The 25549-nt window shown below is 39.9% G+C and overlaps 1 protein-coding gene across 6 annotated transcripts in view; it reads right to left on the bottom strand.

The window, feature by feature from the left end:
* The window catches only part of SHLD2 (shieldin complex subunit 2), a 94121-nt gene that overhangs the window by 48580 nt on the left and 19992 nt on the right, over positions 1-25549 (bottom strand). For 4 of the 6 annotated variants that reach the window (XR_001821222.2, XM_017516958.2, XM_037734395.1 and 1 more), the window contains exon 3: positions 16533-16608. The exons of the other annotated variants lie outside the window; for them this stretch is intronic. Coding sequence is in view for 3 of the 4 variants with exons in the window: in XM_017516958.2 (XP_017372447.1) it covers positions 16533-16554 (22 nt within the window). In the remaining variant the exon portion in view is untranslated. The remainder of the gene's footprint in view (positions 1-16532; positions 16609-25549) is intronic. 6 annotated transcript variants of the gene reach the window in all.

Below are 25549 nucleotides of genomic sequence, written 5' to 3' on the forward strand. Positions count from 1 at the left end.
TCGGCAAATAACAACTCCACTATCCCAGTTCCGCGAGCCAAAAACCTTGGCATCATGACTGATACCTTTCTTTTTCCCATGTTCTACTTCCAATTTGTCATCAAATCTTTTTGGTCCTACCTTTAACATTCGTTCAGGGTTTGACCACTTTTCTCTACCTACACCTGCTACTGCCTGGCTCAAACCACCATTCTTCTTCCACCACCTTCCCCCCAGAACACCGAGTTTACAAAAGGAACTTCCCAGGTCACGAAGACTGCAGGTAGCGGAGGGAGGACTGGAACGCGGGAAATCAAACAGCAGAACAGAAGTTCTTTTAACTACCACACTGACTCTCTGGTGTTTTGTCTTTGCACAATGTGGAGCTAGAATACAAGTTAGAACACTGCTGTTGAGTCATATGACATATGCTCCTAAAGCACTGACTTATCTAAAGAGGTATGAAAAGAATAAAACTTCAGTGTAAAGGAGCTTCCTTATCAAAGAATTCATATGAGAAGGTTCACTATAACTCAATGACAGGGTAAACAGCTGGCTATTAACAAGACTTCTCTCCTTTTAAAAAATTTATTTTTTATTCAGCTGATAAGTACAAGAGAATTTTTTAAAAGTTCATTTTTAAACTGACATTGTATTTGTACATATTTATGGGGTATAATTTGATGTTTTGATACATATCCATGTTGCATAATGATCCAATCAGAGCAGTTAGTGTAACCATCACCTCCTACATCTCTCACTTGTTTGTGGAAGAATATTCAAAGCTCCTCTTCCAGCTATTTTGTAGTAACAATATTTACTCTTAACTATACTCACCCCACCGTGTAACAGAATACCAGAATTGGCCAGGCGCAGTGGAGTCTTACTCCATCACCCAGGCTGGAGTACAGTGGCATGTTCTCAGCTCATTGCAACCTCCACCTCCCAGGTTCAAGCAATTCTCATGCCTCAGCCTCCCAAGCTGTAATTACAGGTGAATGCCACCACGTCCAGCTAATTTTTGTATTTTTAGTAGAGACAGGGTTTCCTCATGTTGGGCAGGCTGGTCTCAAACTCCTGACCTCAACTGATCTGCCCGCCTCGGTATCCCAAAGTGCTGGGATTACAGGTATGAACTACCACATCCAGCTTGCATCTTTTTATCATCCATTTCTCTACTAGTCATTACAATACTTGTATTAACATCTTTGGCTGATAATTCAGTTATCAGAATTATTTCTAATAATTCCACATTTCTAGGTGTTTTTCTATTGATTGATTTTTCTCCTGGTTATGTGTCATTTTCCTACTTTTTATTTGGATGCCTAGTAATCTTTTATTAATATATTATTAATGCTGAACATTTTATTTGCTAGGTGCTGGATTTTACTGTATTCTTTTAAAGAATTTAGTTTGAGCACATAATTGTGTTACTTAGAATCAGCCTGGTGCTTTCAAAACTTGTCTTGAAGTTTAGGGTAGGTTTAAAAAGGCCTTTAGTCTATGGCTAATTTAACCCCACTATGAGGACTCTAGCCAATGTCCTATGTATAAAACAGTCTCTCCACCATGCCTAATGGAAACATAAACTATTACCATCTCTGTGTGAGCTCCCGGAATTGTTCAGTGTTCTGATTTCCAGTGTGACTTTCTCTAGCATTGTGAACTTCCACACTTGGCATGTGCAGATGAGTATCCAATCAAAGACCCACTTACTTCTATAGATTTCTGTGTAGTGCCTTTTATTCCAGTTTTCTGCCCACAAATTCTAGTTGTCTTGACTTCTCCACTCTCCTGGGCTCTATTTGGATTCCCCTACTCTGTGCTACAATCTGGAAACTGCCTATAGAAACTCCTGTAGGATTCGTATCAGTTATTTCTCTTCTCTCTAGGGATCATTATCCTGTACTGCCTGTTGTCCAATGTCTGAAAACAGTTGTTTCATGTATTTTTGTCCTGTTTTCTAGCTGTTTACAGTAGAAGAATGATTCTCATAGCAGTTAATCCCTCTTGGGCAGATGCACTGACTTCATGATTTATGTTAGTTTTGGGTGCTTGTTCTAGACATTATATACACATACTGAAGTTACTAGTCTCCTTTCACAGAGAAAGAAATGTATGACAGTATAATTCCTTCTCCACCTTTTTGTTCTCTCATGGTTATATAATCACATATATGCTGTAAAACCCACATCTTGTTAATGTGTTTGTTTTAATGTTTTTGACAGTCCAGATCTTCTGGAAACAAATCCTCTCCCTTTTTGATATGTCTTTATTTTGCCATTATTTTTGAAGGCTATACTGACAGGGATATATCAAAAAGTCATACCAACTGAAAGAGCTCCCAGTGGCCAAAGCTGGAACAATTTGACCAATAAAATAAATAAAGCAATAATAAAATTTTAACCCAAGTCATAAAATATCCATAAGTCCATACTAATATTTAAAAAATTGAATGGATAAATAAATGAGGAAGAAGAGACAAATCTCCCATGCAGAAGAAATCTAAATAATTTGCGTAGACACTCTGCCCTTGAGGAGGAGTATCATAACTCTCCATACTTTAAGTATAGGCTGCACATATGTAACCTCCTTCCAAAGAGTACAGTATGTAAACAGAGGGGGGAAAAGAGTAACTTTGTAGTAAAGAAATACACAAAACTCAACCAGATGATCAAGGTCAATGTCAACATTGATTAGTCATATTGATTGTTCCCTTAATATGATGTGATGAAAATGGTACTGCCAGGCCATAGAGGCACATGTCTATAGTCCCAACTACTTGGGAGGCTGAAGTGGGAGGATTGCTTGAGCCCAGGAGTTCAAGACCAGCCTAGGCAATACAGTGAGACTCCATCTCTATTTTAAAAAAAAAAAAAAAAAAAAGAAATTTAGGCAGGTGTGGTGGCATTCATGTGTAGTCTCAGCTACTCAGGAAACTGAGGAGACAGGATTGCTTGAACCCAGGAGTTCAAGGCTGCAGTGAGCTGTCATCATACCACTACATTCCAGCCTGGGTGACAGAGTGAGACACTATCTCAAAAACAAGGAAAGAAAATTGTACTTAACCTATGTGTTGTTCATCTCAAAAATCCAAAACCCCACTCTAACAATGATAAAAATACCAAACAGATACCAACAGAAGAACAGTCTGTGAAATACCTGGACAATACTCCTCAAAACTGTCAGTCATCAAAAACAAGAGACGAGAAACTCAAGTCTAAGAAACTGCCAAAGCCAAGAAGACCCTAAGGAGATGTGATAACTAAATGGGATCCTGGAACATTAGGTAAATAAAGTATGGATAACTAAAGTTAATGATAATAGATCAGTATTAGTTCATTAATTATAAAAATATATACCATACTAATGTAAGGTGTTAATAATAGGAAAAACTAGAGGCAGGATTCATGAGAACTCTCTATACTATCTATCTTGGCAATTTTTCTTTACATCTGAAACTATTTCAAAACATCAAATTTATATTTAAAAAAAAAGAAAGAGAAAAAAAAAACTATGGGAGCTCTATCTCTGCGTTAAGCACAACGGTCAGAGTTTGGTTTGCTAGATTCTCTTTGCTCTCCAGTTGCACACCTTGCTTTCTGAAGCTCAGGTGCCCTCATGCAGCCCTGCTTCTCCTCCCCAGCCAGCCTTGCGGGGGGGGGGGGGGGGGGGCAGCTTCCTTACACTCTGTGAAGGCCTGAAATGAATTAGAGCAGTTTCACTCACCTCTTTTGCCCTGTCCCCAATCCTTGGTGGCTGAAAGCATGGACTGCCAGAGTGTGAAGATTTATTTCCAGCTCTTCCCCTGCCTGCAGCATTCCAGAACTGAATGCCTGGAGTGCCTCTGCTGGATTTCTTTTTTTTCTTTCCTTTTTTTTTTCTATTTCTTTTGAGACAGTTTCGTTCTTGTTGCCCAGGCTGGAGTGCAATGGCATGATCTCGGCTCACTGCAACCTCCACCTCCTGGGTTCAAGCAATTTTCCTGCCTCAGCCTCCCAAATAGCTGGGATTACAGGTGCCTGCCACCACGCCCGGCTAATTTTTGTATTTTCAGTGGAGACAGGGTTTCACCATGTTGGCCAGGCTGGTCTCAAACTCCTGACCTCAGGTAATCCGCCCGCCTCAGCCTCCCACCTGGCTATCTCTGCTGGATTTCTCTCAGCAATCCTGCCTTCTGAGAGTGGTTGCTCTATACTTGGGAGAGGTTCCAAATGCCTCAGGTAGTACCTGTGCCAGGTCATCACTGGCCCAGGCTTACTACTCCTGAGCATTCAGTGAACACCTGTGGGTAGAAGCTGGCGCATGGGTGCACACTTGCTCTTTGGTTTAAGAGTAGCTGGGATGTTTCGCAGAATCCTAACCTGTCCTACAAGCCCATACGTGGCCATTAAAAATCTGATAAAAATGCGGCTGGTTTCTCCTTTCCCCTCATCTATGGTGAACATAGATGATAGGTTGTTCGAGGATAGAACAACCCAGTCCTTGGGTTGTTCTATCCTAGAGTGGCCATGGGTTTCTTCTCTATGAAAGTTTGATTACTTTCTGGAGTTTCATTCATTTAGGTTCCCTTGTATCCTCAGCTCTTTGATGGGTTTTTAGAAACCATACTTCTTATCCGGCTTCTATACATTTTCAGTTATAAGAATGGCAATATCTTGTAATTTTGTATATCTGAGGAGGAAGCCAAATTCTCCCCCCAGACTTTGAATGGTTCACTCCCTCAGTATATTAAGATCTCTGCTCAAAAGTCACCCTTTCAAAGCAGTTTACCGCATTACACTATCTAAAGATTCACCAGTCACCCTTCATGCCCTCATCCTTCTTTACTTTTCTTCCACTGCCCTCATTTCTATCTGAAATGAATTTGGCTCATTATTTAACTGTCTCCTCGAAAAGGACAGGAATTTTATTTTGCTTATTTGTCAGTACAGACCTAGCTATAAAACAATGATAGGGAGCAAATATGATTCTTTATAAATTATAATTTTAGCTAGCTTTGAAACTAATTAACTAAAAGTAGAAAATTATTGTTGCATATTATAAAAGAAAAAGTACTTTTATGGGAGATAAGAAGTTTTAAGGCTTAAAAAAAAAAGAACCTGTGTGATCAGTTCTACTCTGTCCTTAGAAAACATATTATTCTTTATCATATATGCTTTTTCTGGCTAAATCATTCTGTGCACACTTACTGCTTCCTCATCTCTTGCTATCCACCCAGGTTCTAAGTAGGAATTACAGATATTCTTCACAATAGAATAAGACAATTAACAATTGTTCTTAATGAATGGTAAAAAGAACAATATTCATTGCTTGTTAATTATTATTCATCTTTTTTTGAAAATAATCCAAATGGCATCTGGAAACAGCATAACACTAAAAATTAGGTTGCAGTAGAAAATAGGAACAATGTTTTGATGATTAGCCATAATAGAAAGGACTATAGAAGGATACTAGAAATAAGTAAGAAGGAAGAATTTAGATGCTGCAGAAGTGATACAGTAAACCTTAGCATTTCAAAGATATTAATTAAATACCTCAGATTAACCAAGAGGCCTAAAGCACAAGCTAACTAATCTTTTAAAAGAAACTAATTGGGCATGGTGGCTCACAAAATAAAAAAATAAAAGAAGAAAAACACTAAAAAAATGAAAATTAATTAAAAATTAGTTTTTTCCCTTGCTAGAAATTTTCTGTCTAGATATCAGTTGCAAAACTCCACATAAAGCAATATAGTTAAGAAAGACAACTCTTGAATCAGATCTTAGAGTTAAACTCAGCTCCACCATTTGCCAACTATGTGACCTCTGGCAAATTAACCTTCCAAAGCAGCATCTAAGGGTTTGGGGACCACTGAACCCTTCAACAAATATGTGAGTACTTATTCAGGTTACAACAATGAATAAGATTAATGAAAATAATTCATGAAAAAAACTTAGAATACATCTGGTACCCAGTAAGAGCTCAATAAAATACTATAACAATTATTATCTCAAATATTAGATAAGATTCCACATGCCCACTTAATGAAGAAATATAGTCATTTTGTTTTTTTGGGGCTTTTTTGGAAACAGGGTCTCGTCCTATTGCCCAGGCTGGAGTGCAGTGCTACAATCTCAGCTCACTGCAGCCTTGATCTTGGCTCACTGCAGCCTATCCTCCCACCTCAGATTCCTGAGTAGCTAGGACTACAGGCACATACCACCAAGCCTGGCTAATTTTTTATTTTTTGTAGAGACGGGGTTTTGCCATGTTGCCCTGGCTGGTCTCGAACTCCTGAGCTCAAGTGATCCATCCACCTGAGCCTCCCAAAGAGCTGGGATTACAGGTGTGAGCCACTAGATCTAGCAAGATATAATCTTTAATAACAACAAATACATTGTCATGGATAAAAATGCTTTTTGACTGTAGTTATTGGTGTAACTAATTTCACTTCTGCCAGGACCACATTTTGGAAGAAGGCCATCTTCCCTTTCTGTCTTCAGTAACTTCTACCAGTCCTTTATAACCCTTGTGTCATAATACCATTTTATTGGGGTAGAGGAGAACACCTAAAATATAATCTTTCCAAATAACAAGGTAAATAAACACAGATGAATGACACCATTGCTGTCATCTTTACATATCAATCATAGAATATAATGAGTTCAAAGACCAAAAATAAAAATGTAAAAAACATCTAGCGGGAAAAGATTTGAAAACCATATACCTAAATAGGGTCTAGCATCCAGAATATATAAAGAACTCTTATAACTCTACAACAAAAAGACAAACAACGCAATTTAAAATGGGCAAAGGACCTAGACATTTCTCCAAAGAAGATACACGAATGGCCAGCAAGCGCATGAAAAGAGGCTCAGTGTCATCAGTCACTGGGACAATGCAAATCAAAATAAAAAGATACCATTTTACACCCACTAGAATGGCTACAATGAAAATTTAAAACTGGAAAACCAGTGTTTGCAAAAATGTGGAGAAACGAAGACACTTGTGTATTGCTAATAGGAATATAAAATGGTACAGTCACTGAGGAAAGCCGTTTGGCAGCTCCTCAATAAGTTAAAGACAGAATTACCATATATGATCTAGCAATTCCACACCTAGGTATATACTCAAAAGAAAAGCAAATGTGCACCCCAAAAAATTATACATCAGTGTTCATAACAGCACTATTTACAATAGACCAAAAAAGCAGAAACAACTCGAAAGGTCATCAACTGAAGAACAGATAAAATGTGATATATCCATACAATGAAAATTATTCAGCCATAAAAAAGAAAGCATTGATCTATGCTACACCATAGATGAACCACAAAAATATTATGATAAGTGAAAACATGTGACAAAAGGCCAAATGCTGAATGAATTCATTTATATGAAATATCCACAACAGGCAAATCCATAGAAACAAAAAGCACGTTCGTGACTACTACCAGGGCCTGGGGGAGGGAGGGAATGGGGAGTGATGGCTTAATGAGTATAGAGTTTCTTTTGGGTGTGATAGAAAAGTTCTAAAACTAGAAAGTAGTGATGGCTGTAAAACACTGTGAATGTACTTAAGGCCACTGAATTGTACACTTTTAAATAATAAATTTTATGTATATTTTACCACAGTAAAACGGTGCTTAAAAAAATCAGAAATAGGTTCTGAGTAAAGAGAAAGTTGAACAAACATATTTAACTTCACTTCTTCTCCAAATTGTGCTAAAATACTGATAAGGGTTTTGGGGTTTTTTGTTTTTGTTCTTGAGATGAGGTCTTACTCTGTCACCGAGGATGGAGTGCAGTGATATGATCTCAGCACACTGCAACTTCCACCTCTCAGGCTCAAGCCATCCTCCCGCCTCAGCCTCCCGCGTAGCTGGGACTACAGGCACGCATCATTACAACGGGGTTAATTTTTCTACAGTAGAGACAGAGTTTTGCCATGTTGCCCAGGCTTCTCTCAAACTCCCAGACTCAAGCAATCTACCTGCCTCAACCTCCCAAAGTGCTGGGATTACAAGCCTGAGCCACCATGCCTGGCCCTAACAAGGTATTTTTAAGATATAAATAAAATGTAAAAGATAGAAAGCAGATGCATGAATGGTAACTGACTTCACAGATCCAAGATACGAGCAGTATGGAAAGCCAAAAGCCAACCTTAGTCCACAGAATCCTCAAAGGGCCCAGGAACTGGTGATGACAGTGCCTGTAGAAACAGGTATGGAGGGAGCACTAAATAAAGAAGGCTGACTGAAAGCTCCTTAGAAAACTACTCAATCTTTCAATCTCTTCCTAAATACTTCATGGTTAGGTTACTATGCTTCTCCCACCAAGGCAAAATTCTAGAGGATTATTCTCTGAAGAGGATTTCAGAGCAGGCGGACGCAAAGCACATTGGTGGGGAGGCTTAATGAAAACAGAGCTTAAGTCAACACATATGTACTGAATACTGAAATCCTCACTGCCCTACTTTCCTCACTCAGCTCCCACAGAACTAGCATACGGACATCCTCCCACCAGACAGGAAATTGAAAGACCCCTCTTCCTTTTCAGAAAAGGGAAAAGTAATAAGAAGCTGACATGAAGGGCTCTCCAGCAGATGACACAGCTAGAGCACCCTACTGTGAACTCTAGTCAACAAGTACCAACGAGGTACTAAGAGCTTCCAATCAGCTTTTAGAGGCATAACTGCAAACAGCCAAGGATTGCCACTCATCTGAGGAAAGTATCTACCACAAAAAGAAAACAAAGGAAAACAAAAAATAGAGAAGGCATTTGGAGGAAACATGGACAACTGAGGGAAGAAAAAAACTCAAAATTTAAAAAGAATTTTATTAGCAGAACTTTCTGATGTTAATTAAAAAATAAATAAAAAGAATTTTATACCTTATATACCCTACCATTAGTGTCCATGGAAAGAGTATAGTAAATACTCCACTGTAATCCCAGAATTTTAGGAGGCCAAGAAAGAGAACTGCTTGATGCTCAGGAGTTTGTGACCAGTCTGGGCAACACAGCAAGACCTCGTCTACTAAAAATGAAAGAAAGTTGGCTAGGTTTGGTGGTGCAGGCCTGTAGTACCAGCTACTGGGGGGGGCTAGGGCGGGAGGATTGCTTGAGCCTGAGCAATCAAGGCTGTATTGGGCCACAACAGAGCAAGACCCTGTCTCAAAAGAGTAGATACGCTATCCATGAAAAAAAAATCGATACTTTGCCAAAGAGCCCTTGGAAATTAAACTTAGGAAAATTTATCAGAAAGAATAAAGAATCATATAGATGGCAAAAGGAAAAAAGAAAAAATTGGAGGTCTAGTCAATATAATTCAGCATCTATACAATGGGAAATCCAAGGGAAAAAAAAAAGGAAAGGAAAAAAAATCAGTGAAATCATTCAAGAAAATGTCCCAGAACTCAACAATGTAAGTTTCCTAACTGAAAACACTGAGTTAGGCCAGGCATGGTGGCGCATGCCTATAATCCCAGTACTTTGGGAGGCAAAGGCAGGTGGATCATTTGAGGTCAGGAGGACGAGACCAGCCTGGCCAACATGGTGAAACTCTGTCTCTACTAAAAATACAAAAAAAAAAAAAAAAAAAAAAAAAACAGCCAGTAGTGATGGCGCACCTGTAATCTCAGCTACTTGGGAGGCTGAGGCATGAGAATCACTTGAACCAGGAAGCAGAGACTGCAGTGAGCCCAGATTGCACCACTGCACTCCAGCCTGGGCAACAGAGCGATACTCTGTGTCAAAAAAAAAAACCCACAAAACAGAAAAACAAAACTTGGCTTGGTGTCATGGTGCTACTGGGTAGGCTGAGGCACCAGAATCACCTGAACCCAGGAGTGGGAAGTTGCAGTGAGCCGAGATCACACCACTGCACTCCACTTGAGCAAGGGTGGGACTCTGTCTCAAAAAACAATAAATTTAAAAATTAAAAAAAAAAAGAACCAAAAAACCCCACTGAATGCAGAGTATCACGGTTTAAAATATAGTACAACCATATTAAAGCATATTATTTACAAATTTCAAAAGAGTGAAAACAAAGGGAAGATCCTACAAGCTTCCAGAAGGGGAAAATAGCTAACAATAAATACGGTTCCAAAATGATTTTGAACTTTCAACAGGCATAACATAAGCTAGAAGACAATGAAGCAAAATCATCAATCTCATGTTACATACAGTGAAACTACTAATGAAGGGTGAGAGGAAAATAAAGTGTTTTCAAAAAACACAAGGTATCAAATATTTGCCTTCCATAAAACAGGAAGACATTAGGAGAGAAGAAATAGAAGTGCCAATGCAGGAGAAAAGAAAAGAGAATTCCTACTCCATGTTGGAGCACTGTGCTCTGGAAGGGACTTCTTCAAGATGATGAAATTGACAGAGCAACTGATGGAGACAGAGTCTTACTCTGTCGCCCAGGCTGGAGTGGAGTGGCTGGATCTCGGCTCACTGCAACCTCTACCTCCTGGATTCAAGCAATTCTCCTGCCTCAGCCTCTGGAGTAGCTGGGATTACAGGCACACACCGCCATGCCCAGCTACTTTTTGTATTATTAGTAGAGACAGGATTTCACCATGTTGGCCAGGCTGGTCTCAAACTCCTGACCTCAGGTGATCCGCCTGCATCAGCCTCCCAAAGTGCTGGGATTACAGACATGAGCCACCACGCCTGGCCTACTGCTTGTTTTAACAATCCCTCAAAAGCCACTTGACTCATTACTTAACTTTGGGGGGGAAAATTAACATTAAAAAATATGGAATATGGGAAATAAGGTACTAAGGATTTCCCAAGGACATAAAACCCAACTTGGCAAACAAACCCAACCCCTGAAAACCAAATCTAACAAAATTGTCCTATAAAAGAAAAAAATATAGCTGGGCATGGTGGTATGCACCTATAGTCCCAGCTACTCAGGAGGCTGAGGTAGAATGGCTTGAACCCAGGAGGCAGGGGTTGCAGTGAGCTGAGATCGTGCCACTGTACTCCAGCCTGGGTGACAGAGCGAGACTCCATCTCATTAAAAATAATAATAATTATATAAACAAGAAAAAATAAAAATGAATTAGAGGGAAAATAAGGAACATTACTCGCCCGACATCACAACTCTAGCCAAATGTGTGACATTGATGGCAGAAATCCCTGGGTTTCTGTGCTTCTGCTCCCTGGTCTGTCAAATGGGTATAATAACCACAGCTTTCCTCTCTTACCACTGTTGTGAAGCTTAAGTGAGATAATGCACATAAAGCATTTACATCAATACTGGCTGTCAGTATTAACACAGTTTATACTTTACTGTGTTTTTTTCTAATAACTGAGATCTTTTTCATATCAAATAATTTCACTGTTATAATGATGTTGAAAAGTTTATTTGAACACTCACTTTGTCTACCTAAACATTCAAGGCCTCTAATGTTCTCACATAAGCCTCCCACCCGAAAAGCAGGGTGGGGTAAGAGGGACAAAAAACAGTCTGATGATCCATATCCAAGAGAAACAGGAAAAATAATTAGTAAGGAATTAGTGAAAGTTATTTCTTTTTTCTTTTTGGAGACAGAGTGTCGCTCCGTGGCCAGGCGCCAGGCTGGAGTGCAATGGCGCGATCTCAGCTCACTGCAACCTCCGCCTCCTGGGTTCAAGCAATTCTCCTGCCTCAGCCTCCCAAGTAGCTGGGACTACAGGCGCGCATCACCACATCCAGCTAATTTTTGTATTTTTAGTAGAGACGGGGTTTTACCATGTTGGCCAGGATGGTCTCGATCTCTTGACCTCATGATCCATCTGACTCAGCCTCCCAAAGTGCTGGGATTACAAGCATGAGCCACCGCACCCAGCCAGTGAAAGTTATTTCTAAAGATTCTTGTTCTACTTGTGAACTGACTGTATCTAAAAACTACTCAGATCACCATGCTTTATCTTACAATTTTTAGCTGCCATAATCAATCGTTTACTCTCACTAGGCAAGTTAGCAATTAAAAGTGAAAACTTTGTACCAGCTATACATTAACTCAACAATGCTAGGACAAGCATTTTTCCATTTCACAATAGGTAGTCTCCAACTTATGCACAGGTTGTGTTCTCAAAGTTGAGTTATACTTTGTTATAAAACTTGTGAAATGTTTCCTCAAAGAAATAAAATTAGGAAATAAAGTTGAGATCCCAGGCAATAAACAAAGGCCAATATAATCCATAGAGTAGAACAATTTATTCCTAAGAACCATGGAAAAGGAACGGAATAAATATAATTGTGTCAGATAATTTTCAACCACTTGTTTTGTGCTCCCCACAGCTAGCAAAAAAATAGCACTTAATGTGAGATTAGGAAATGTGTAACACTTTGTTTTCTTCATCTTTGTATTGTGGTAAACACAAACAGCATATAACACAGTACCTGCCTTCTGTCAGGAGTTTAAAATATTCATTTAATGAATTATGAGTAAGAATGTATAGCACTGTTCAAACCATACTGTTTCAATTTATGATTTCCAACTGAAATAATGTCTTTCTTTATCTTAGCAGGATGACTAGAGTATAAGCACCAAGAACAATAAAGTGCATGCAGACATTCCACACATGTACCAATCATTCCTCCTAGAAATCATATTTTGGTCATATATCACTCATACTATTTCTAAGTATATACAAACCAAGAAGTTGGGTTTTCACAATATAAAACTTGACCTCCAAAATGTCCCTGACTTCTCTCCCTTTACTAATACCTTAAATAAAAATAGCAGCCATCAACATTTTATCTGTTTTCCTTTATTTGCAGTTTCTATACTACCTCTAGATAGTACAGAAGGTTATCAACTGCACACTTAATATTATGGCCAAAAACAACAAACTCAGAAGAATCATTAAAAGACTCTATATTCAGATAAAAAATCTTGATCAAAACCTGAAATTTCTCAGATGGGTGTGGTGGCTCATGTCTGTAATCCAGTACTTTGGGAGGCCAAGGTAGGACGATTGCTTGAGCCTAGGAGTTCGAAACCAGCCTAGGCAACATAGCAAAACTCCATTTCTACAAAAAAATTTAAAAATTAGCTAGGCATGGTGGCATGCACCTGCAGTCCCAACTACTTGGGAGGCTGGGGTGGGAGGATCACATGAGCCCAGGAGGTCAAGGCTGCAGTGAGCCATGATTATGCCAATGCACTCCAGCCTGGGTGACAGAGCAAGGCTGCCTCAAAAATACGGAACAACAAAAAACCCCAGTATTCCTCTGGCTTGAATGCAGCTATCTATATTTAGATATTCCCAAAGTGAAGTTGACAAAGTTATCCAACACAATAACAGAAATTACTTTAGGCATCAAAAAATTGCAAAAATTACTGAGAATTGTATTATTATTATTATTATTATTATTATTATTATTTTTGAGACGGAGTCTAACTCTTATTGCTCAGGCTGGAGTGCAGTGGCGTGATCTCGGCTCACTGCAACCTCCACTTACCAGGTTCAAGCAATTCTCCTGCCTCAGCCTCCTGAGTAGCTGGGATTACAGGCACCCGCCGCCACCATACCTAGCTAATTTTTGTATTTTTATTTTTATTTTTTATGTTGTTTTATTTTTGAGACAGAGTTTTACTCTTGTCATCCAGGCTGGGGTGCAACAGTGCATTCTCAGCTCACTGCAACCTCCACCTCTCAGGTTCAAGAGATTCTCCTGCCTCATCCACCTGAGTAGCTAGGATTACAGGCGCTGGCCACCATGCCCGGCTAATTTTTTGTATTTTTAGTAGAGACGGTGTTTCACCGTATTGGTCAGGCTTGTCTCAAATCCCCAACCTCAGGTGATCCACCCGCTTCGGCCTCCCAGAGTGCTAGGATTTCAGGTATGAGCTACCATGCCCAGCCAATTACTGAGAATTATAAGTTAAAATTACAGAATTTAGTACAGAATGCATTCAATGTCCACAATGATACTGTTATCTTAAAACCTAAGAAATTCACCTAAAAAAAGGAGTCCCTTAATTTTACATTACTCTAAGAAACACAATTTGATCTCTTTAATATATCCCTAATGGAAAAAAGATTAAAGGAATAAAGATTAATTTATCCTAGAGAGCCAGACTTCACTTCAAGCTTTAAGGAATAATTAATAATCATATTTTTTCTTCCAAACATAAAATTCAGATGGACTGACACCTTAAATGAGATATGAGTTTCATCTAGCATCAGAAATTACTCCAAAGGTATTATTTCTCTTAAGCACCCCTTCTGCTTTGAAATTTAATACCACCAACAAAACCAATTAATTTAATTTCATTGTAATGACTTCATAGGACAAACACGGTAGCTCACACCATAATTCTAACACTGTGGGAGGCCGAAGCGGAAGGATCACCTGAACCCAGGAGTTCAAGACCAGCCTGCCAACACAGTGAGATCCTGTCTCTACAAAAAATAAAAAATGAGCTGGGCACGGTAGCATGCACCTGTAGTCTCAAGCTACTCAGGAGGCTGAAGCAGGAGGATCAATTGGGCCCAGGAGGTGGAGGTTGTGGTGTCATTGCACTCAGCCTAGTCAACGGAACAAGATTCTTTCTCAAAAAAAAATTTTTTAACTATAATGAATTCATAAAGGCTCTATAAATATTTGTTAAAACAAATGTAAGAGGTTGAGTAGATAATCACTAATGAGCGATAGCAGCAGAGACATAATGTCATCAGTGGAGAGACAAACATCTCTAAACCACCTAACACAAGTAATATAGTGTCTTCCACATATACTTTTTTCTCTTTTTTTGAGATACGGTCTCATTCTGTTACCCAGGCTGGAGTATAGTGGTGCAATCACAACTCTGTGCAGCCTCAACCTCCTGGGCTTAAGTTATCCTCCTGCCTTAGCCTCCCAAGTAGTTGGGACCAAAGGTGTGCATCACCATGCCCAGCTTATTTTTGTATTTTTTTGTAGAGACAGGGTCTCAACATGTTTCCCAGGCAGGTCTTGAACCCCTGGGCTCAAGCAATCACCTGCCTCAGCCTCCCAAAGTGCTGGGATTACAGCCACGAGCCACTATGTCCAGCCTTACATAGATTAAATGAGTTTATTGTATGTGAGATCATTGTATAATATTTTTGAAAAATATTTTATATGCAATAAGTTGTAAATACAGTTAGTTATATCTACGGTCACCTTAAATTTATATCAATTTTTATTCACAAAAGCATGCATTATTGCAGACATTATAATTAATGAAACAATTTTTATTCATTTAAGTCCATTTCAAATCCAAGATTCATATTATAAAACCACTCCCCCTGAACTACACATCTCTAAATTTTGATTCAGTAATGTTTTCCATGGAAATAACAAAACTCAAGTTCTCTGTATTAGTAAACTATGTAATAAAATAGGAAACTCACTAAGGAAGAGCAAAAAGCAGGAACCCTGTATGTCACTTAGACAACTATCCTCAAACCAAAGTAAACACTTTCAATTCCAGGCATATTTCAAAGTTTTAGGAGAAGTAGGATAGAGTAAAGAGATCACGAGAACTCACTGAATACTGTGAGGAACAACATCATGCCATGAGGGATCCACCCCCATGACCCAAACATCTCCCACCAGACCCCACCTCAAACACTGGGAATTACAGTTCAACATGAGATTTGGTGGGGACGTATATTCAAGCTATATTAGGGTGATAGCAAAGTTCTGGAACTAGATAATGGTGATGGTTGCATAACAATATGAATGCACTTAATGTAACTGAGACTTTTATGCTGTGTAAAAATAGATCTCAATCAATAAAAGAAATTGTACCCCAGCCTGGCCAACACGGTAAAACCTGTCTCTACTAAAAATGTAAAAATTAGCCAGGCATGGTGGCGCACGCCTGAGGTTCCAGCTACCCTGGAGGCTGAGGTGGAAGAATCACTTGAACCTGGGTAGCAGAGGTGGCTGTGATCCAAGATCACAACACTGTACTCCAGCCTGAGTGATAGAGTGATACCCTGAGTTGGAAAAAAGGAAAAAAGAAACACTAAATAACACTACGTAACAGAAAGTAGACACTGACATCTCATCGAAGAAAGTCACCTTCTAAAATAAACGTTGATTATGTTGTTACCTTGGTAAGTTAAGTACAATATAAACATTTCAAAATGAAACCTTTTTCTATAATCCTTAAGCTTTTCATTTACTAGGAATTATCATAAAACTCTTTGCATCAGCTTTCCTATGTTTAGTCTGCCAGGGCAGGAATCAGTTTTATATAGTGTTGGATGTCCAACGGAGAGAATACAGTCATGGGTCCTTAGTTTCTGTTTCTGGTTAGGCCAGTAAGGCCCCTTCCTCATCCCTCCCTTCCTCTTACCACTATAAACAGAAAGTAAAAACGATCGCTTCAGGCTGCTAAACACATACAACAAAACAAAATTAAATAACAACAACAAAAGGCAGTATGGACAAGCTATGAAGTGAATTTTAAAATGGGCAGTATATTTGATTAAATTTGGCTTGCCAATATCATGTTAAATTTTAATACAGGAGAGTAACATATTTATTTCTAATAAGCAAGATCAGCAAAAGATGAAAAACTTTTTAGATGACAAACTACCTTGGTCTGCTGTGGCACTCATGAATTGTGACTCTCTCTTGTAGTACCCATGAATATAGCCCTTTTTTTTGACAGTCTATGGACAAAGGCAACAGGGGGAAAAAAAAAAAAACCCCACCAAATGCTGTAATAAGCCCATCAATTTCTTTTACCTCAAATGCAACAGCAAATACCACTTTTGGCCAGGCATGGTGGCTCACGCCTGTAATCCCAGAACTTTGGGAGACCAAGATGGGCAGATCACTGGAGGTCAGGAGTTCAAGACCAGCCTGGCCAATATGGCAAAACACCGCTCTACTAAAAATACAATAATTGGCCAGGCATGGTGACACACGCCTATGATCCCAGCTACTCAGGAGGCTGAGGTAGGAGAATCGTCTGAACCCAAGGGCAGAGGTTACAGTGAGCTGAGATCATACCATTGCACTCCAGTCTGGGTGACAGAGTGAGACAAGGAAAGGGGAAGGAGAAGGGGAAGGGGAGGGAAAGGGGAAGGGAAGAGGGATGGGAGAAGGGAAAGGGGAAGGGAAGGGAAGGGAAGAGAAGGGGAAAGGGGGAAGGGGAAGTCAAAGGGGAAGGAAAGGGGAAGGGAAGGGAAAGGAGAAGGGAAGGGAAAGGAAAGGGGAGGGGAACAGAAGGGAAAGGAGGAAGGGAAGGGAAGGGGAAGGGAAGGCAAGGGAAAGGGAAGGGAAGGGAAAGGAAAGGGGAGGGGAAGGGAAGGGAAAGGGGGAAGGGAAAGGGGAAGGGAAGGGAAAAGGGAAGGAAAAGGAGGAAGGGAAAGGAAAGGGGAAAGGGAAGGGAAAGGGAAGGGAAGGGAAAGGAGGAAGGGAAGGGAAAGGGGAAAGAAAAAGAAAGGAAAGGAAGAAAATACCACTTTTGCTGAACCTGATCCTAGGTAAGGCCAAATTCAGTCACTTGCAATAATAATATGTCCAACATTCATTCACAATGTTCCTGCCTGCTCTTAATGGAGTTTGAGTAGAGTAGGCTCTCAAAAGCCATGAATTATACAAATTATTAAATTAAACAGGAGTTTCCATCTAAAATAGTAACATTTATTTTGGGCCTATACAAACCAGACAATGAACTAGATGTTTTATACATATCATTACTCACTTTAGCCTCATAATACTTTACGGATAGTTTAAGTAACTTGCCTAAGGTCACAACATTAATATGTTAAAAATCCAGTTTCAGGCCAGGCTCCGTGGCTCATGCCTGTAATCCCAACACTGGGAAGCCAAGGTTGGTGGATCGTTTAAGCCCAGGAGTTTGAGATCAGCCTCGGCAACATGGCAAAACTCTGTCTCTACTAAAAATAGAAAAATTAGCCAGGTGTGGTGAAGCATGCTTGTAGTCCCAGCTACTCAGGTGGCTGAGGTGGGAGAATCACCTGAGCTTGGGAGGCAGAAGTTGCAGTAAGCAGAGATCACACCACTGAATTCCAGCGTGGGCTACAGAGCAAGACCCTGTCTCAAAAAATAAAAAATTAAAATTAAAAAGCCAGGATTCAGACCAAGGTATGCCATACATAAAATCATTTTTTGTTAAAACACTCTAAGTGTGGTCTACAAAAAAAATATTTTCAGTTTACTTGGCAAACATTAATATTCTCTCCTAAGTACAGCTTCTAAATGTTAAGGAATAAGAAAGAAGCTACTTGAAAAGAATGTCACTGAAAAATGCAGTGAGCTGTCTGGGAGAAACAAGCAATGGCTGTGTCCCTGCTATGTGCCACACGCTGTGCTGGCTATATTATAGCTCTCAATGCTTGCTGTTACAGCAACCTTGAGAGGAAAATATTGATGAACTCTTTTACATATGAAGAAACTGAAACTTAGAGAAACCTTGAAGGTTATGGAAGTTGCAAGAGACAGAGTTGGAATTGGAAATCAAATTCAACTCATTAATACCTATAACTAGTGCTTATTGGGGGGTATAAGAGGCATTTAGAATAGAATATTAGAAATCTCATCACATACAGCTCAAACCAACATATTTTCTCTTTGCTTAGGGTGTTGCTGTTATGAAACTGAAAAATCCCTGTAGATTTTTCTTTCAACAGCCTTAAATAATTGTCTATGCTTAGGTTATATGTGTTAAGTACTACCCATAAACTCCAAAAGTTGATTGCCATGAAAACCAAACAAGCATCCAGTAGTAAATGTGAAAAATAAGCAATTCAGTCCTATGTACGTGGCTTTGAACATACTGACAGATGGAGAAAAACACTTTGGAAAAGATACTTCACAATGTTCTAGAGATGATTTAAACCATTAAGCATTCTACGAAGCTTCTGAAGGTCTGTCAGATTTTAAATGGCAACAGTGAAATTTTAAAACAAGAACAGGAGAAGTCAGCACCAAAGCTAGTTTAACATTAATAATAAGTGAGCCAATAAATAGGTCTATGTTTGCTCAGTCAGGTTTTGCTTATTAGGACAGTTGGAAAGCTGGAAAGAAACTGGTTTTAACTCTCATACAACCTGTATCATGACACCATCACTTTACCAGAAATGTAGCTGATATCAGCATAAGATTGAGACAGTTCACATTTAAAATTGTTGTTTCCTTTCCAACTATTTTCATAATTCATTCATGGTATAGAATTGAGACTATTTCCTTAAGTGGAAAAAAATGGGTAATTAACATTGAGAACTTTCCATGTGCCAGAAACTGTATGAATTGTCTTATTAAATTTTCATAGCCACCCTGCAAGATATTATCCTCCTCTTTTAGAGAATAAACAAGTTTCAAGAAATGAAGTAGTTTTTCTTAGGTCACACCTATAGTAAAGAAGCAGAGCTGACATTCAAGCTTGGGTACAAATTATTATAATTTCCACAGCACTACGCAGCTGTCATTTTTTTTACCTGCAAACCTAAATAATGCTAAAAATAAAAGACAGGTTATCTCCAAGATCTCTAAACATTAAAATTTTATAATAAGCTGGTTGAGATGACACATGACACATGTCTATATTTTCAGCTACTCAGGAGTTTGAGACTGGCCTAGACAACATAGCAAGACCCTGTCTCTAAATTTAAAAAACAAATTACAATAAGATAATCTTAGACTAGAGAAAGGAAAGTCAAACAATTATTTGGATTATAAACTGTTTTAGTACATCAATTGTAATGTGTGACAATATCTTTGATTCCTGGGAAGGTCATTGTGAAAGGAAATATAAAATGCCTTGAAGTCAAAATACCAGGCTCTCAAATAGAAAAATAAATAAATATAACATTTAAGTATTATCAACAGAGAACCAAGTTAGAAAAAAACTAGTTCTAATCTAAAACAATGCTGTTTAAAACACTACAGTCACCAGTGTAGGCTGACTCAGGCAGCATTTCCTAGGGTCCATGCCATGGACAACTGACTAATCCCTGTATAAATACTGAAAGATGATAAGGTTCCATAACCAAACAAGATGGGAAATTCTGAATTTAATGTTAAGTCTATTTCTGTGCTGGTTATAGGCCTGGGAGCAGTATGGGGCCAGTTTTCCTGGGTTTGAATCCCAGCCCTTCCACTCTAGCTTAGCCATGTGACTTAGGCGAGATAGAGTTGGCTATAAAGACTAGAAACAATAATGTGTATAGGAGCCTCAGAACAGACCCTTAGAAAGCGCCCAATAAATGTTAAATAATAAATAGAAACATCATTCCCCAGAGCCTTTATTAATCTAAGCTGATATTCCTCACGAACCACCGAGTTTGCAGTTTCTCAAACTTATTTGATGATGAAACCCACTTTTTCATAGACTATCCCTCCAGAAAAATGGTTAATGTCTTTAAAACAAACTCTTCGAAACAATAGAGAATTACATCACCAAAATAAAATGGGGTTTTTTTTGTTGTTGTTTTTGGGGGAATTTTTTTTGAGACAGAGTCTCCCTCTGTTGCCTAGGCTGGAGTGCAGTGGCACAATCACGTCTCACTGCAGCCTCAACTTCCTGGGCTCAAGCAATCCTCCCACCTCAGCCTCTCAAGCAGTTGGGACTACAGGTGCATGCCACCCTACCGTCCTAATTTTTTGTATTTTTTGTCGAAAAAGGGTTTTGCCATGTTGCCCCGGCTGGTTTCAAACTCCTGGGCTCAAGCCATCTGCCCACCTCGGCCTCCCAAAGTACTGGGATTATAGGCATGAGCCACCATGTCTGGCCTAAAACATTTTTAAAAACTGAATTTTTCTCCCCCAAATTTTCCCTACCTCTTATCTGCTACCACCTGCCTTTGCACTAAAGTTCTAATAGATGACAATGTCTCATGTTCACTAAAGATTTGGGAACATTGTCTCTACTTCATAAACCCACTCCATAGCTGGATTCTAAAGTCTGTCATAACCCGCAACTGCTCCTCCTGTTCAATCTTCAATTCCACTGTCAATTCTTGAACACCAACTACTTCATGTTCCAGCAGCCACCTTCTGGTTTCATTTGTTCCCTATTCAGCCAAGACTCAATGACCCCCCCCCCCCACTTCAAACACTCTCTATTGAAATCTCTTGCCTCCTTACCCTCTCTGTCACACTGACACACAAAATCCAGGCCAAAATCAATCCAATTGTTCAACTTGTGTGCTCACTCGGGCTGTTGAGCCCTGAGAGAATGGGGAAATCATTCACACAAATATATACACCACAGCTGTGAAAAACCTATGATTCCATTTTTTCTAAGTATTCCCATTCAGTTTGCCCTCTCACTTCCCTCAAAGGCTTTCTCAAAATTCTCCCTTTCTCCTCAAACAGTCCCCTGCAATCATCATCTCCTTCCCACTATAATCTCAGTGAATGACATTCCACTTCACTGAAAAAAATCAAGTGTTGATATCCCAAATTCTCACCTGCCACCCATACACTTCCCCATCTGCACCATCTATTCTTCCTTGATTCCTACTTCAGTGGAAACTGTATTCTCATTTGTACTGCATGCAACCCAGTATCTTCACTCCATTCCCACTAACCTCAAAGACAACATACAATCAATCACACACACCTCCCTCCTTCTACTTCCACTTCTCCCCTTCTTCTTACTTTTTCCACTTAGCATATAAGCATGCTGAAGTCTCTCTCATCTAAACACAACCTGCCCCTCTAACTAGTATCTCGTATCTCTCTATGAGCAAAGCTTCAAAAAGAGCAAAGCTTTCTGAACAGAACGTCTGCACTTACCGTCTCCATTCTCAACCAGTACCCAAGCTCAGTCCTCAGCAACCTGGCATGTATCTCTATCACGGAGACTCAACTGAAGCTGTTCTATAGAAGCTGGCAATCAGCTGCTTAACACCAAAATCAAGGGACACTTCTCTGTCCTCACATTCCTTCAAATGTGGGCTACATCTGACATTGCAGATGGCTCTTAAAATTTGTCTTCATTTAATAAATATCTACTGAAAGCTACTTTGTGATAAGAACTTTGGATAAAATGATGAACGTGACATACTCACAAGCCCTCAAGAAGCTTAAAGTTTCTATGATAATTCCTACTCCTTCCACCTCTCAGATCACTCCTTCCTTCTCTACTCAACCTTTAGAGCTGATATTCCCTCAAGGCTCCTTTCTTTGCTCTTCTCACAGCCATCCCAGGATTAATGTTTTTACATTACCTATTCGCTGATGTTGATGAAATTTGTATCACTAGCTTAGAATTCTTGACCCTTCATCCTCCTCAAACTGTCTACTCTCAATTTTTTGTCCTCTTCCAAGTAAAACTTTTAGAAAACTATCTTTGTATACTCTAATTCCTCATATCCAATTCACGGTTTTTTGTTTTTTGTTTTTTTTTAAGGTGGGGTTTCACCATATTGGTCAGGCTGGTCTCAAACTCCTGACCTCAGGTGACCCGCCCACCTCAGCCTCCCAAAGTGCTGGGATTCCAATTCACGTTTTAACCCATGATAGTTTGACTTCAATCCCCACCGCTACACTGAAACTTCTCTTACAACATCACCACTGCCTCATTATGTCAAAATGGACATGCTTACCATTACTCAAACTTTCAGGGCATTCTCAACAAAACAGACCCACTCCACTATCTAACCTGTACATGTGAAATTTGGCACAGCTGTATACTAGGCCCTATTCTATTTCCTGTACTCTATCCCTAGGTGTCTCTACCTATTCCCATGTTTTAAATATGATTTATAACTCTGCTCCAGATCTTTCCGAAGCTCTAGATTTTTTGTTTTGTTTTTTTCTTTGAGACAGAGTCTCACTCTGTCACCGAGGCTCAAGTGCAGTGGCCCAATCTCAGCTCACTGCAACCTCTGCCCCCTGGGTTCAAGTGATTTCCCTGCCTCAGCCTCCAGAGTAACTGGAATTACAGGCAAGTGCCACCATGCCCGGCTAATTTTTTGTAATTTAGTAGAGATGGGGTTTCATCATGTTGTCCAGGATGGTCTCAATCTCCTGACCTCATTATCTGCCCTCCTCAGCCTCCCAAAGTGCTGGGATTATAGGCATGAGCCACCGCACCTAGCCCTCCAAGCTCTAGTTCCATTTACTCAACTCTCCACTTGGCAACCCCATTTGGACAAGCTTAATTTATCCAAAATGTCCTTAATTTTCCCACTAAGTCTCTTCCAGAACTACTGGAGTTATTAAAGCCAGAAACAAAGAGCCACATATGACTACTTATTTTCCCGTACCTCTCATATCAAACTATCTCCAAAACATATTTTGTCTATTCAATTATCTTCAACTCGCTATCATGTCATAATATAGCTATTGTTATTTCTTCCCTAGAGTACTGATTGGTTGTTTTTGTTTGTTTGTTTTGTTTTTTTTTGTTGTTGTTGTTTTTTTGAGACGGAGTCTCACTCTGTCACCCAGGCTGGAGTGCAATGGTATGATCTCGGCTTACTGCAACCTCTACCTCCTGAGTTCAAGTGATGTTCCTGCTTCAACCTCCTGAGTAGCTGGGGATTACAGGTGCCTGCTACGACGCCCAGCTAATTTCTGTATTCGTACAGAAGGGGTTTTGCCATATTGACCAGGCTGATCTCTAACTCCTGACCTCAGATGATCCACCTGCCTTGGCTTCCCAAACTGCTGGGATTATAGGCATGAGCCACTGAGCCTGGCTCTGACTTTCTAACCAAGTTCACCAATTTCACCTTGTCCCCAACAATCCAGTCTCCAGGAAACAGCTAAAGTGATCTTTACAAATATAAATTGAATCACATCACTCACTATTTAAAAGCCTTCAATTGATATGTTTTATACTCGGATGGAAACTAATTTTAAGTAATAACAAAGTATTATCTTTCCCACAAAGAGAATATTACCCCAGTTCTCTGGCAATTCATTCTGTGGATCAGTGGCATTCAACTACTTCAGTACAAAGACAAATTTAAGACATAGAAGTTAACTGGATTACTAAAGGTTACTAATTATTTAATTCCAAAGCAAATATCATAATTTTTCTTTTTTTTTTCCGGACAGTCTCACTCTGTCAACCAGGCTGGAGGGCAGCGGCATGATCTTGGCTCACTGCAACCTCCACCTCCTGGATTCAAGTAATTGTCATGCCTCAGCCTCCCCAGTCACTGGGATTACAGGTGTGTACCACCACAACCAGCCAATTTTTCTATTTTTAGTAAAGATGGGGTTTCACCATGTTGGCCAGGCTGGTCTCGAACTCCTAGCCTCAAGTGACCTGCCCGCCTCAGCCTCCCAAAGTGCTGGGATTATAGGTTTGAGCCACTGCACTCAGCCCATAATTTTTTTTTAATTGAGATAAAATTCACATAGCATACAATTTACCGTTTCAAAGTGCACAATTTGGTAGTTTTTAGTGTACTCACATTTTGCAACCATCTCCACTAATTCCAGCACATTTCCATCACCTAAAAGGAACCCCGTATCTATTAACAGTCATTCCGAATTGCCTCCCTGCCCCACATCCCCAGAAACTATTTTCTATCTCTATAGATTTGCCTGTTCTGAACCTTTTTCATAAGTTGGATCATTTAATATGTGATTTTTTGTGGCTTCTTAGCATGATGTTTTTAAGGTTTATCCATGTTGCAGCATGAATCTATACTTCATTCCTTTTTATGGCTGAATAATATTCTACTGTATGGATGGACCACGTTTTGTGTGTGTGTGTGTGTGTGTGTGTGTGTCCGTGTGTGTGTTCTGAGACAGAGTTTTGCTCTTGTTGCCCAGGATGGAGTGCAACGGTGTGATTTCAGCTCACTGCTACCTCTGCCTCCTGGGTTCAAGCGATTCTCTTGCCTCAGCCTCCTGGGTAGCTGGGATTACAGGCATGCGACACCACGCTCAGCTAATTTTGTATCTTTAGTAGAGGTGGGGTTTCTCCATGTTGGTCAGGCAGTTTTCGAACTTCTGACCTCAGGTGATCGGCCTGCCTTGGCCTCCCAAAGTGCTGAGATTGCAAGCATGAGCCCACGCCCAGCCGGACCACATATGGTTTATCCATTCATCAGCCAATCTACATTTAGGCTGTTCCAACTCTTTTACAATTATGAATATTGTTGCTATTAACACTCATGTACAAGTATTTGAATGGGAATATATGTTGTCAGTTCTCTTGGGATGACCTAGGGATGGAACTGGTGTGTCATATGGCAGCTGTATGTTTAACTTTTTTATTTATTTATTTTTTTAATGAAAATGGGGAAAAGCAAGTGTAGGCTGCACATGACAAGCGCTGAAGCCCAGGGTGAGGTAGAAGGGCACCTGGCAGATGTGCCCAGCAGCAGGGTGTCTGGGGGCCAGGATGGCCTGGTGGAGGAGGGCCCTGGTGGGCTGGAGGGCAGGGCAGGGGCCGGCACTGGAGGTGGTGATAAACAAGTGGAAAGGATGGTAACAGTGCCCATTTCACAGGCAAGGGAGTGAAAGAAAATGCCTCACACAGTGCCTGGCTTTTCCTCTTCAAGGATCTCCTCGTTTCCAGATTTCTCTTTGTCTGTTTCTGAGCTGGAACTCAAAGCCCACAGGTTCTGGAGAATAACCTCCCAGTCTGCCAGAGTGAGGTTGCCCTCAACATAC

This window comes from Cebus imitator, unplaced genomic scaffold, assembly GCF_001604975.1.
Source record: "Cebus imitator isolate Cc_AM_T3 unplaced genomic scaffold, Cebus_imitator-1.0 Scaffold612, whole genome shotgun sequence".
Classification (NCBI taxonomy): Eukaryota; Metazoa; Chordata; class Mammalia; order Primates; family Cebidae; genus Cebus; species Cebus imitator.